Source organism: Protomyctophum parallelum, assembly GCF_964188405.1.
Source record: "Protomyctophum parallelum genome assembly, chromosome: 5".
Taxonomy (NCBI): domain Eukaryota; kingdom Metazoa; phylum Chordata; class Actinopteri; order Myctophiformes; family Myctophidae; genus Protomyctophum; species Protomyctophum parallelum.
The window spans coordinates 23,525,706-23,539,854 of record NC_139702.1 but is presented as its reverse complement, the minus strand read 5'-3'; the positions used below and the strand labels follow the sequence as shown (position 1 = coordinate 23,539,854).

Sequence of the window (14,149 nt, the reverse complement as noted above, 5' to 3'; positions counted from 1 at the left end):
GTTGCCATGGGTGGCGTAGTGAGAACGTGGACCATTGGTCAGTGGATACAGACACACCCTGACCGAGAGACAGAGACAATAGATGACTGGTACGTTCCATTCGGCTGTATTTTCATCCCTCCATATCACCCTTTGAAATATACTGTACTGGAAATAATGGGTCGTTTTCACCCATGACTAGGTTTGGAGTCCGTTAGGGTTTTTACGGTTTCCTCTTAACGGTCAAATTCCTATAGGGGGTTCCCTTACAGGTCTGTAATTATGAGAGTGTACAAATGGAGTTCTGTACAGACAGGAACAGTAACACAGAAATAGTTCACAGTCAAACAAATAGAGGGAAGAAACATTTATAACAAGGTGAGCTCCTCTTCAACCGTCCTCTTCTCCAACTCACCCCGCTCTTCAACACATGACTGACAGCCAGACATCTGTTTGTATACTCTCAGAGTTATATGGTGGTCCTTGAAATAAAAATAAGTTTGAGAACCACCAGTATTATAATTGCATAGCAGACGTGATGTTCACATACCAGCTCTGACAGTGTGATAAAAAAAAAACGGTTTGAGAAACAGTTCAAAATGTGATGGAACCGATTCTGGCTCCTTGATGTTGGATCCAGCAACTTGACTCCTCCGGTTCCGGATCTTACCCATGACTTCCCATTTCCAACAGCAACTAAATAATGACTAAATATCTTCCTGAGCCTGATAGCAAACTGTGTGATAGTCTAAATGTACAAACAATGCACACTCTCTCAAAATAGCCAATTTACAAGCTCACAATACATAGTGAGTCGGCTGTTCGCTGCAGAATAGGGTAGAGATGCAAGGGTTCAAGTTGTTGATGCACAGCAGTAACGAACAGCCTAAAGCTGAACAGTAACATATCCGATTGTGTTCCAGGATCTTATGTGAGGTTCCGCAAGGCAGATACCACAAGTTGTTGAGTTTGGACAGCGAGGAGGAGCCGTCAACCCACCATGCTACGAACTGCCTGCTGGCCATGCTGTTCGAGGAGACGCCAGGGAAAAACAGCTGCACCATCCTCCAAACTGAACTGACTGAAATGACTTAACCATTTGTGTTTGTGGAAGTGTGTGTGTGTGTGTGTGGCTGTAATACCCTGAGTGTTAATACAAGAGTTGACTAATGCAACCAAATGGACTAACACTGAGGATTTTACAGTGTAGCTGTGTGTGAGGGAGAATGGAGTCTGTGTGTGTGTGTGTTCTCCCGGATTCCAAACTGCATGCTGGAAATTGAGAATTGTGTGCCTGTGTCAGCAACAGTGAACCGTGAAGAGCAGAGCATTATCTACAAGGCCAAGTACACAGCAGGGGTTACTAAAACGGTTTGGACCGTTTCTGGGCCTCACACATTAAGCCATATGTGTGACATGTGCATCTAGTTCACTATATATAATATAGTTTACAAATATAAAGACATGGAGGAATGGTCCAGTCATGTGCAAGTCATATGACCATGACTTCACAGGCAATGGTTGTGTATAATTGCACTACTTAGGATAGAATGTATCAGGACTTGTTTACACCGTTTACCTTTTAAATAATTTCCTTGGAAATTAAGGTTTTAAATTTGGAGTGCCAATTAATGTTCCAGGTTCTATGTGCCTTTTGTTCTAGATGTTTGTGGTACTCCAATCTGTTGCTTTGTTCATATTGTTATTTTATACAATTACTACATTCTTAAAGATGTACCAAGACTTGTTTGGACTGTTAACCTTTTAAATAATTTCCTTGTAAATTTACATTTGTGTGTGCCAATGTTCCAGGTTTGATGTGCCTTCTGGCGACGTGTTTGTGGCCTTTTTCATAATGTTCATAATATTGTTTTTCTATGTACAATTTCAAATTTGTACAAAAATTGGATAATAAAAAAAAGACACAGGTTATGAAAAAAATTATTTTATTCTCAAATAATGCATTGAAATAATTACACACCAGTGACAAATCTCTGCTATTCAAGAGAAGTGGAACATATTTAAACAAGCTGCCATGATTCCAAGCCCCATAAAGAGGAATTCCCACATTTGTTTTGACAAATACTGTATGTATATCCACAGTCAATTAATTTAGTACACACAGGCCCCTTTCATTTTCAATAAATTACACACAACTATAGGTTTATTTTGTCATTTTCAAAATTATGTAATGGGATGCCAACTGAAAATACCAAACTTAAGCTGGCGATGAGATAGCCCAATGGTTAGGGCATGTACCACATGGGCTCAAATAACAGTCAGCCGGACCATTTGCTGCATATCACTCCCCTACTCTCACCCTTTCCTGCCATTCTCCACTTACCTATCAAATAAAAGCCAAAACACCACTAAAATAACAAAATATAAATATAAATAAAACTATCTTCAAGAATAGTTTACCCATATAACCGCTCAACTCTTCCCATCAAGTTAATTGCCATGTTCTTTGGCATGGACACATTTACCTGATGTTCACACTAGACTCTCCAGGCTAATCTATCTCTAAAATAAGCTCCAGAAAGGCAGACTAAATAGCCATTTGCAACAAATATCCTTCATTTCATTCACCGTTTACAAAATCGTATAAATGACTTAAGACATCCAACATACATCTTTCTGAAGTACAAAATAAATTCCAGTGGAGGTTTCCCTTCATTACAGTGATGAGGTTTTCAGCAGTCTTCCTCTTCAAAATGATAATGTACACAATACACATTTGCACAACCGTAACACTACATAGACATAATAAAAACGACAATTAAAAAAAAAGTCCAGCTCAAGATATGTTGTGCATTATGTGCCCAGCAGGGAGCGCAAGCTGCAGACCCTGACAACTGGAAAGTACCAAATACATTGGTAAATGCCTACCAAAGGCCACTACAAGCCCTTAAAACAGTGGTTCTCAACCAGTGGTCGTTGGGAGTCTCCAGGCCCCCAAATGGACACTTCATCAAATGGTGGTCCGTACTCTGTGGCTCAAATGCCAAATAAATAATGGGACTTGAAAAAGGTTGAAAACCACTGCCTTAAGTGGTTCTAAAGGGCATTTGGGGTATATGCTACCGTAGATTCAGTAGGAGAAAGGGTCATATATTCTCAAAGGTCAATTAGATTGTGGTGCTGCGGCTGCCTGCTGGACGAGGACTTCATTTCAGTTTCATACGTGGCTCATTGAATAGACCGTTTAAACTATGCATTCAATTAACTAAATACATCAATTCAGAGGACTGACTGCACACAACTAAAACTATTCAAATAGACAATGAGCTTAGCGAAATACCAATTTCACATTTCCAGGGTATGACATTACATGGGTGTCATGAAACGGATCGAGTCACTGCACAGCAAATCCAATTTAGCTCTGGAAGTGATCCCGCCTCGTAAGAGCATCGACATCAACTAATGGAACATTTAAAAATGACAGTAATCTGATACATGTGCACATAAGGGACAGTGACAAACAGTAGTTATTAAGCTCCTATACCCATTTTTCATAACAGTTTTAACGACAATAATTCTTCAAAAAGTAACATCTCCCCATCTAATATGCTCCCTATTAATGTCTTCTCCATTTTATAACTATCCATACACCATACCCTTCACAGCAGTAACGGTTCAACCCAGAGTAAATAACCATCTACTAAAAGAGTCTTCAGTGGACACTTTTCCTGGAAAACATCTTGGTTAATGTCATCCTCGGAAGGCAATTCTCACTTCTCTACAGATATGACATCATATAAAAACAAAGAAACAATACTCAAACCAGCACCATACTTGATGTGTGAAGTCAGATTAGATTCAAGTTCATAGCCCTTGCCCTAGCCTCGACTACCTTGCAGGCATGTATGCAAAGGCTAAAATATGTAATTTAGATAGCATTTTAGCATATTATGTAGACATAGCATTCTAGTGTATACCTATAGTTTCATTGTTCAGTTATTCTACTGTTTAACGGATGTTAGGTTCTTAGTTTATTTTAGATTCTAGATGATTATTTCTATGCATTACGTGTTTTATGTATCATCTTGTGTCGCTCTGGATAAATAGCGTCTGCAAAATGCCTAAATTGTAATTTGATAGCCAGATGAGCAACAGAATGTTGATAATTTAGCTGTGAACGCTTTGCGTTAATATCTTTGTGGAAACTAATTTAACTCAAAACTGTAGGCCTACATGAATTTTATCAGCACCACTTGCAAGATAAGGTCTACCTCGCAATCTATTTCGGGCCCATTATGATGTTGCTAATTTATCTCTGCAACTTTGTAAACGTAGCTTTGTGAACACTTAAACCTTAACCCAATTGAACTGATAAACACACGTTAATTTAAATCAGCACTTCTTACAAGATAAGGCTTTATATTTCACAATAGAATGTGGGCCTATTATTTAATTCATAGCTAATATGAGGAGGAAACTATGAAGCAAAGTGCTTCAATGATCTTATGATGAATAATAACCATTCCTGCAACACAGTGAGTCCAGTGTTAAATCTAAATCGATACTAAAAAAAAAGAAGTGAGGATTTGTTCTTTGATCAATCTTGTGCTGCGTACTCTTTGACCTCAGTCAAATGTCTTAATTATACCCAGTGATAAAACTAGCAACGGTAACATTAGAGTAAATAGCCTTCAACATATTTACCAAGTGCATATTCACCTGGGAAGCAGGATTTAGACCTTCAGCAGACTCAAGACTCGAGCTCCAGTGTAAATTTTAAATACTAATACTTCAGCTCACTTTATAGAAATATTCTTAATTAAGTGTGCCATTCTGGCTACAATTAAAAGGACAACGGCTAAGAAAAATAAGTAATGGAACCAAGGCCATCAATTCAATTAGTACCTATTTGGCACTTGGTGTGTGTGTCTCTGGCACCTTGATTTGACATGAGAAAGGCAAGCATTTTTATCAGCAAGTCAGTAGATCTGCGTGAAAGGCTAGCGTAGCTTCAGTATGTGATTGCAGTACTTGTGGGCCAGCATTGATGAGGTAAGAGTTAAGTCGGAGACAAATGTGGTATTGTGATGCATCTATCATCAATTATGCGCGACACCATTTTCTGGCATCCTGGTCTGTTTGCATGCATACTTGGAAAAAAACAGTTGCTAGTCAAGCTCCATCAAGTGTTAACATGGGTGTCTGCTTTGCGCAGTATCCTTTAGAGAGGTTATTGTGCTTTCCTGTATGTATCAAACCCATTAGCGGTATCTATTAAATCAAGGGTGCAGGTGTGCATATTAGCTGTACCACATACATGATATATACTATATAAACAGTTTCAATGTTCCTGAATTCATGTGCTTCCAAAGCCAATTCTGTCGTGTGTGTGTGTGTGTGTGTAAGGAGTGATCAGGTTTCTCTTTTGACATAGCGCCTCAGTGATGAGTCTCCAGCTCCACCACTGTCCACTCTCCCTGTGGAGAACTCCCGAGCGCCTCCGGGGAGAAACTACTGACGGAGGTTACCGTGGCAGAGGGAGGCGTGAGCGGGGGCAGCATGCTGGGCCACAGGCTGCTCTCCAGGGGGCTCAGAGTGCCACCCGCACCTCCCGGCAGGAGCAGGAGGGAGGAGCAGCCGTCTCCGGTCAGCAGGAGTGTCTGGTTTATGAGCTGCTGAACGATGTCAACTTTCTTACCCCAGTCCAGGTCCAGGGGCGGGGGGCGCTCCGGGGACTGAAGAGGAGGAAGGCAGAGACTTTCATCCTGAAGGGGGCTGAGGATGTGGGGATGTCGGGGGTCGGCGTGTCTCCGGGGGGAGTCTGGGACAGGAGAGCTCTGGGAGGACGTAGAAGAGTCTCGGCCGTTGTCGTCAGACACCACTCTCTCTTCTTCACTCACCTTCTTCTCTTTAAGCTCTGCCTTTAACACCTTTACTGGCACCTTCTCCTCGTCTTCATCACTGTTCTCAAAGGCTTCGTAGATGGTACAGAGGCCAGAAGAGGGAGACAGCAGCACTATCGTCTGGTCAACATCATGAGGCTGCTGCTGCTGTTCGAGCTCCTGCTGCCACTGCATTATCTGCTGCCTCTGCTGCAGCTCCTCCTGTTGGAGCTGCAGCTGCAGCTGGAGATCCCTCCTCTGCTCCGCCAAATCCTCCCTTTGCCTCACCTCCTGCTCTTCCACCCTCGTCTCCTCGTCCTCCTGCCCATTCACCTCCTCTTTATCGTTCTCCTCCTCGTACCCTTCTTTCTGGCTGCCCTGTAGAACCTCCTCCTCCCCTGCCTCCTTGTGCTCCTGGCTAGGCCTGCTCGGTTGCTCCCTACGCTGCTGAAGCTCCAGCAGTTTCCTCTGGTGCTGCTCCAGCCTGCAGAGCTGGGGACTGACTGCCCCATGCGGGCCAGAGTTCCTGGGTGGCAGGTCCGCACAGCTCAGCCTGGGCAGCGTCGCGGCTTCGGAGGGAGCTTTGATGATGTCGCAGATGGGTTTCACAACGTCGTAGTGGGGTTTGACGCTGTTGCAGAGGGGTTTGACCATGTCGCAGAAGAGGGGTCTGGGGTGTGCAGAATGATCGCGGCAGTGTGGACGTGGCAGTGCACGGAGCCCTGTGTGCGAGAGGGAAAGCGGGGGAAGGAAGATCATGACAGCATGGTGCGTTATAAAAGTGTCAGGCAGAGGGACAGTAGTGCAGTGTGGTAGAAGCAGAGGGGTACGTACAGGGCAGAGCAGCCCAACAGAGGTTCATAACCAAGACATTACTGAAAGAATAGTGGAAGCCTTTTAAATGCAGTGCTTAAAAAGGTCTGCCAAGTGGTCAAGTATATAGATGGATGCAGGTACAGTATAATTTAAATGCAGAATATAACACCAGCAAAACAGTGACAGTTGCAATTTGAAGTGACTGGGGTGGAAATTGAAGCAGAGGGACTATGCAGCCATTTCTTTTGATCTCATAATCACAATTGACCATTTCAGTCGAGACCCAGTCCCAAAAACAGCGGCCAAACATCCTGTATATGCAATCACTACCTTGTCACATGAACAAGTGACCCAAGTAAAGCTTATTGTGCGCAATAACAGTCAACAGTGAATGAAGCTTAGTTAGTCAACCAGTGAGCATGCAAGACAAAGAGTTTTCTCCATGCATTTATGCACAATTGATGTCACATCATGTGAACTGGATTAATAGCTTGGCTTTAGACTGAATATTTATATCCGTAAGTAGCAATTCACTTTATCAAAACTTAACAAAACTTAACATTTAAACTTAACTAAACATGCCATCCCAATGTTAACTGTGACCGAAGGTCTCAGTTAACTATGAAACCTTGCGGTCACCTAACTCAAATCTCCTATTTGAAAATTTTGAAAATCTAGGAAATGTTTGGAAAATCTTAAAGATTTCACAGCCAAATTTAGGAACTGGGGGTCCTTGAAAATGTTTGAGAAGCACCGAATATAAAGAATCCTAAAGCCAAGCCACAGAAACATGTTAACCACAAACCAGAACAAACCAATGCAGGTCATTTTAACCAGTGACATGCATGTATAACTTCTGGTGACATGCTGCAGTGGGAATGCTAAAAAAAAAAAGGCTAAAATATTTTAATAAAAACCTGTAGTACAGAAAGGAAACACAAAACAGCAGTACACTGAGAGACAGGGGACAGTGGACCATGAGATGTCTGCCGTCTTTGTTGCTGGAGATACTGATGCTTTGATGAGGTGCTGGTTGCACCCATGGAATGAGACCTGGCACAGTGGGTTCCAGATAAATGTCTTCCATGGGATGGGACGGGTAGAGATTATCGTACTGCAAGGATCACAGCTGAGAATATTGGCAGGTGAGAACACCATAAAGGCTTCCCTCAACCCTCATGTCCAGTTCGCCATTACTTAATATAAAGAGTTGCACAAAAGAAAATATTTAATCTGTGTCAATACTTTGTGGTTAAGTGATATCCTTCTCAATCATAATCTGTCTGCCCATTTTTCTCTTAGTTATCATGATTACGTTTATTTTTCACCAAGACTCCTCATGAGTGGTACCAGGATTAATTGATTGGTCGTACACACACACACACACACACACACACACACACACACACACACACACACACAGTGTGGTAACACAACCTGACAGAAATCAGAAAGGGTCGTCATAATAATCTGCCTACTTCCCTACAAGATCTCCCTCCACACAGCGGATTAATCAATGGATCTTGACACTCGCTCTTTGCCAAACTCCTGTCCTGCGTTTCATTCTTACTGGTTGCCGTTGCTGCTGAGCTAAAGCAATTGTGACATGTGATCATTTTATCTGCAACAACAACCCACTGTAGCACTCTGCATGATGATGCTACCAGTTGGCAAACAGTGCTCTAAGTGATTTTCATGCATTATTCTGTGTGTGTTGGCATCTTAAAAGATGTTAATTAGCTATTTGTATAATTATATTTAGGGATTATATTAAAGACAAGACATGACAAAAAATATTCTTTCAAACTATTTCTATTTCTGCCAAAATGTAAGTGTGGCCTAATATGGGCCTACAGTGTAAGCTTAGGCTATATGATTTACTGCAAGTAATTATCTGCAATAATAAGACAAATTAAGACAGTAGTGTACCAGTGTCAATAGTGATGGTGTGTCTTGACTTGCACAGAGAATGTCAACATTTCCACTGTTAATAAAACTGTACGGGAAGAGAGCAAATAATGTTTAAAAAAAATCTATTCTTTATTTAAATTTGAGTTTAGGGGGCATGAGGAGGACACTTTCTGTCACACCATTGCAGGCCATCTTCACATAGTCATCATTGTCATGTGTATTATAATAACTTTAAAGTGCAAGAAGAGATGAGGAGTGTTGGGAAATGGGTAGGGGAAGGAATTATGGTGGACATCAAATATTAAAAGAATACACTCAAATATGATTCAGTTATTGATCTGTTCAGTAAAATACAGAAAGACCCAACAGTTCATTCCATTAGACCAACAGTTCATTGCATATTTCTATTGTTACAATATATTTTACAAAAAACAAAATCCATGCCATTTCAAAGTGACTGGTTAATATAAGAACACAGGCGCACACTGTAGTCGTAAATAGTAGTAGCTATTGCACATACAGGAGTTGAAGCCATATACTCAATGGAAATGTTATAGTCAAGCACCACTGCTGTAATTTCAATGTCTCTTTTTTGCTTCCCTTTGTGTTTGCTGCTCCCCCCCACCCTTTATCTTTTAAGTTTAATTTGAATTACATCCACCCCAGAAAATTCCACTACAAACTATTATAAGGAGAGCCAGAGCTAGTTTTATGAGGGAGGTCTGGGAGAGAGTGGTGGTCACATGGGGCCTGGGGGAGGGAGGGGGAGTTATGTGGGCTGTGAGGGGTTTGGGGAACATTACCTGCGACAGAGTTCTCAGTTTTTTCACAGATAGCCGAGTAGTAGGCAGGCTTGGCATCATCGGGGTCGTCTTCTAGGTGCTGCGGGGTCGATGGCGCCAGGTCCGGGGAGACTTCGGACCCAGATCCTTCAGTCCCCGCGTTCTCGGGCAGCTCCGCCAGATTCCCACATTGCATGTAGTGCTGCTCGGCCGAAAACGGGGGTTCTGGAAGACTCTGCGGGTCCTGGATGAGACCCGCCTTGGCCTCCTCCAGCAGCTCCTCCAGGGAAAAGACACCAGGACTCTTGGTGCAGCTCTCGCCCGTGGACGCGGCATTAGAGTTTGAGTATGTGGTCATCGTGTCAAAGCCGTAAGAGGCGGCCGAGTTTGCAGACGGCGGGGTGGCCGCCTCCTCCTCCTCTGCTTCTTCTACAGCAGATAGAAAGGGTTGGCGTGGAGACTGGAATTCGAAGGTGGCGTTTAAAACGGCTTGCCTATGAGGTGGAACTTCCAGCTGGGCTTCTCCCTCTGTGTCGCTGGCCTCATCCTCCGTGGTGGAAGAAGATGAGGGGTTGGACGTGGGGGCGGTGGCAGGTCCGCTCAGGACATCATCGGCCGGGAGGGTCTCGGCTTCGGCCTCCTCTTCCTCCCGGTCTTCCGTTTCCAGGTGGATTCCCAGGTCTTGGTCCTCCGGGTCATGTTGGAGGGAGAGCATTGGGGCTGGGCCTGCGTGGGTATGGAGCTGGATCTTCGCTTCTTGATTGAATTCACACAAGTCCTGAGGCGTACTGGTATCACTGCTTAGGGTGCTGGACTGGAAGAAGACAGGGGCAGAGGGGTGATTTGGGGTGACGGTATGCCACGGTACCGGGCCTGGGTGCCACGGCAACGGGCCAAATCCATCCATGCAAATGTTGGCCTCCGATTTCAGTGGCTCCTCCTCTGGAACTGGAGAGTGGTGGTTTTGAGGTACAAAGGAAGCCGTGCCCAGTTCTAGCCAGGCCTCAGCAGGGGACTGGGTAGGAGTCTCAGAGTCTGCTTGTAAAGGTTCTGTAGGACTTATTGGGACGAGGCCTACTACACCTGGCTGAAATGGCACGGCAGCTTGTTGTAAGGACTGCTGGGGCTCAAAGGACTGTGAGAATGGGTTGGGCTGATCCCATTGAGCAGCCAGGGCTGAGGGCAGCTGAGGTGGAGGTGGTGGCGGCTGAGCAACTCTGTTCAGATTGTCAAGCCTTTCATCCTCGGCAAAGTCATCCTCATCTGCGTTCCCATAGCTCTCGAGCCCACTTTCTGTCACACCCTCGCTGGCCATGTCCACATCTTCATCCTCATCTTCATCTACGTCGTTGTCATGTCTGTGCTCCTGCCGGTCCTCTGCCCTCTCCGAGCCCACATCCATGTCACACACCCGATCTTCATCGTCCTCCTCAAAGTCATTGACTGGTATGTCGGGAACCTTCTCAAAGTCGGGGGAGCCGGCAGAAGCCCCCTCCATGTCAATCGCTCCCTTGAGACTTGCATCTCCGAGGTCGTCCATGCTCTCCGTTCCTTCCAGGACGCCAGGAGCACTAAGCTCTGACGCCCCTTGCTGGCTGCCACTCACCTCCTCAGAGTCCAGCTCAGAGAGTAGGGCGCTGCCGGCCCTCCATGCTGCACCCCCGACAGGACCAGCCGACCCGGGCCTGGACTCCTCGGTGGGCTGAGTGGTGCCGCTCATTTCCGACACGGAAACCTGCTGGCTTCCCTCTCTCTCCTCATCATCGTCTTCTACCTCATTTAGATTGGAGGAAGAAACATCAAATGGTGGGACAGTTGCTACTGACGGAGAGGCTTTAGATGTTGAAGGGTCTTGATCTGCTGTAGGGTGAAGAGGGTCTTCAGGACTTGGTGGGTTGGCTGATTGTAAGAGGGGAGCCTCAACCGAGATCTTCCCCGCAGCAGCTATTAAAGGAGCCGTACTCTCCGACAGGCCCAGGTCTGGAGATGTCTCTCTGGGGCTGTGGGGCAGGCATGTGTCGGCTGCTGAAGATGCCAGTGCCTCCGAAGATTTGGCTGAATCTTCGGAGGGGACATTTTCTGCACCCGATGTGGTCAGGGATGGAACCTCTGGACACGCAGCTTCTACTCCCCCTTGCGCTATAACTGGCCTTTCTGTTGACTCTGCAACGCTGCTTACTGCTGCCGTTGCTACAACACCAGCAACTGTTACCACCACAGCAGTGCTAGAATCCGGGGCTTCTTGTTCCTTGCTGGAAGCAGAAGGTGGAACGGTAACGGTGGGTTTGGAGCCATCTTTCGCTTGGGACTTGGGAGATTTGTTAGCTGGCGAAGCAGAGGGTTTCCTGCCCAGGAGCAGTCTGTTATTAGCTGCGAGCCGTGGTCCGGGTGAGGCGGTTTTCTTTGCGGCCATAGGCTTTGAGGATTCCACAATTTTGGTCCGCGTTGGCTTGGCTTCAGCCTTGAGTGGAAGTGGGCGTTTGGCAGCAGGGATAGGGCACGAGGCCGCCAAGGGTTTCGAAGGCTCGGTTCTTTTGGTAGCAGCTGATGTTGCCATTGTTAGTCTCTTAGCTGCTGTGGCAGAAGCCGGTCTGCTGACATCTGGAGAGCAGAGAGATAAAACGACTAACATTAATTAATTGTTCAAATGTTATTTAAGTACTGTACCTGAGCACATTGAGGCATTTGTACTTTACTTGATATTTTCCATCCAATTTAAATACATTAATTCTACTCCACTACATATTGGATCCAAATATACTTTAGTTACTAGTTACTTTGTATATTTTGATTATCATTACATAATACATAGCATACATCAACACCCTGAACTGGGGTTATTTAATCCATTAAATCAGAGCGCCCAGCGATTAATAGCAGCGGAGCACATTTAGCGACGGACCAGGCGCCATCCCGGATGTAGCTTTAGCCAAAACACTCGAGGTGGTCGACAACAACGGGAGATATAATTAATGATGACGTCCCACCGGGAAATAACATTGAATGTGTGCGAGCGATCTGTGGAGCGATGCGATCGGTTTCGATATCAATAAATCTCCGTCCTTTTATTAAACTCCGTCCTGGGTGACGAGCGTTACTAATTGATAGAACGGAGAACTCCGTCCTTGCCACTCAGGGCGACTACTCCAGCCCAATATACATTTTGGCCATTTGAAAATAGCCGTATCTACAAGCTCACAATCAGCATTATGTTATGCTTTAGCTAACATTTTTAGAATCTGATCTCATGTCAAAATGGGTTAAGACACACCGTTATTGGTGCTAGGGTGAGACATTTGCTTTACAACCTGGTGCTGCTGAATTAAAGAGACCAGCTTGATTAGTTTGTCATTATTCATTTTCATTATTTTTACAGGGGAAAAAAGCTTTGGGGAACCGTTTCGTCCTTTTATAATTCAGTTTATAAGAAATACTGCTAAGTGAGAGCTAATTATAAAGATGCATTTGATAGAATCAAACATTTGAGGGTATAGTATTTTGTTCATCTTTTTTTTTCTCAGTTCAATTTATAAGAAATTATGTTAAATAGGAGATCCCTGCACTTTAATATCAGCTATCTGTCTCTACTAATCAGTCGGATATCTGTCTCTTTGATCACTACTAATCAGTATCGGCCATGAAAAACCCATATCGGTCGTCTGGATCAGGCTCTGTGCATGGACGGTTGCTACATTTAGCAAGAGCTGGATTCTTCAAGAACAACTCATCCGGTATGAAGCAGACAGTGGTAGAACAACTCATCCGGTATGAAGCAGACCGTGCATATACTGTACCACAAACAGCACCAACATACACACATCTTTCACTGTACCTTTCTTAGCAACTGCATTTGTTTTTGGAGGCTGTGTTGCTGTGGCCCTGCCAGCAGGTGGTGCTGTGGTGACTCTGGAAGCAGCCAGTCTGGTAGAGGGCTTGGTTGTAGCTACTGTGGTGGGCCTTGAGGGGGCTGTGGTGGGCCTTGAGAGGGCCGTGGTGGGCCTTGGCGAGGCTGTGATGGGCTTCGACGGGGCTGTGGTGGGCTTTGACGGGGCTGTGGACGATAGAGGTCTAGTACCAGTGGTGGGCCTGGAGAAAAAGTAGTAAATAGGTTATCTTTCTTTCAGATCACAGCATTAATTGTAATGGGTAAGTTTATGACTGTCAGGCGGACACCACCAACAAATAAATATTAGAGATTCATTGTAACGGCTCTCTAGTCTAGCGTGTGTGTTGCGGCGCGCCTGCGTGTGCGTTTGTGTGTGTGAGTGAGAGTTGAGCATATTTCTGATTGACATGGCGAGGGAGACAAAATGATCACTTCTATGATAAACCGGTGATCATTTTCTTCCAGTCTGTACATAGTCTACCAGCTCAGTGGCCTTGTGGTTAGAGTGTCCCGCCCTGAGACTGGGAGGTTGGGGTTCAATCCCCGGCCGGGTCATACCAAAGACTGTAAAAATGGGACCCAGTGCCTCCCTGCTTGACACTCAGCATCAAGGGTTGGATTGGGGGTAAGTCCCTGCAACATACTAGCGTCATGTCCAGGGGGTGTACTTGTACATCAAGCTGCCTCACGCTACAGAAACAGGAGATAGGCTCCTGCCCTATGGGCCTCATGGCTCGGCAAGGCTACTGTACATAGTGTTATCGTTTGCGATATTGGATTATTATTCTTTTTTCATGTCATGTCAATACATTTATTGCATAGACCGCAAGGTTGTTTGTGTCAATGTGCTTGTACAATTGTGAAATGGCACACAAGTTACTAAACACTAATCACAAAAAACAGTAATGATCAAGTTGCTATCCCTTTTAGAC

General features: G+C 44.8%; 1 protein-coding gene across 1 annotated transcript in view; it reads right to left on the bottom strand.

Moving 5' to 3' along the window:
- Positions 1–1,914: 1,914 nt before the first annotated feature.
- Positions 1,915–14,149, bottom strand: part of prr36a (proline rich 36a) — a 39,318-nt gene continuing 27,083 nt past the window's right edge. The window contains exons 4-7 of the mRNA XM_083765660.1: positions 13,164–13,417; positions 10,130–11,932; positions 9,353–10,057; positions 1,915–6,544 (exon numbers count right to left, since the gene is read on the bottom strand). Coding sequence (XP_083621786.1) covers positions 5,379–6,544; positions 9,353–10,057; positions 10,130–11,932; positions 13,164–13,417 — 3,928 coding nt within the window. The 3' untranslated portion in view covers positions 1,915–5,378. The remainder of the gene's footprint in view (positions 6,545–9,352; positions 10,058–10,129; positions 11,933–13,163; positions 13,418–14,149) is intronic.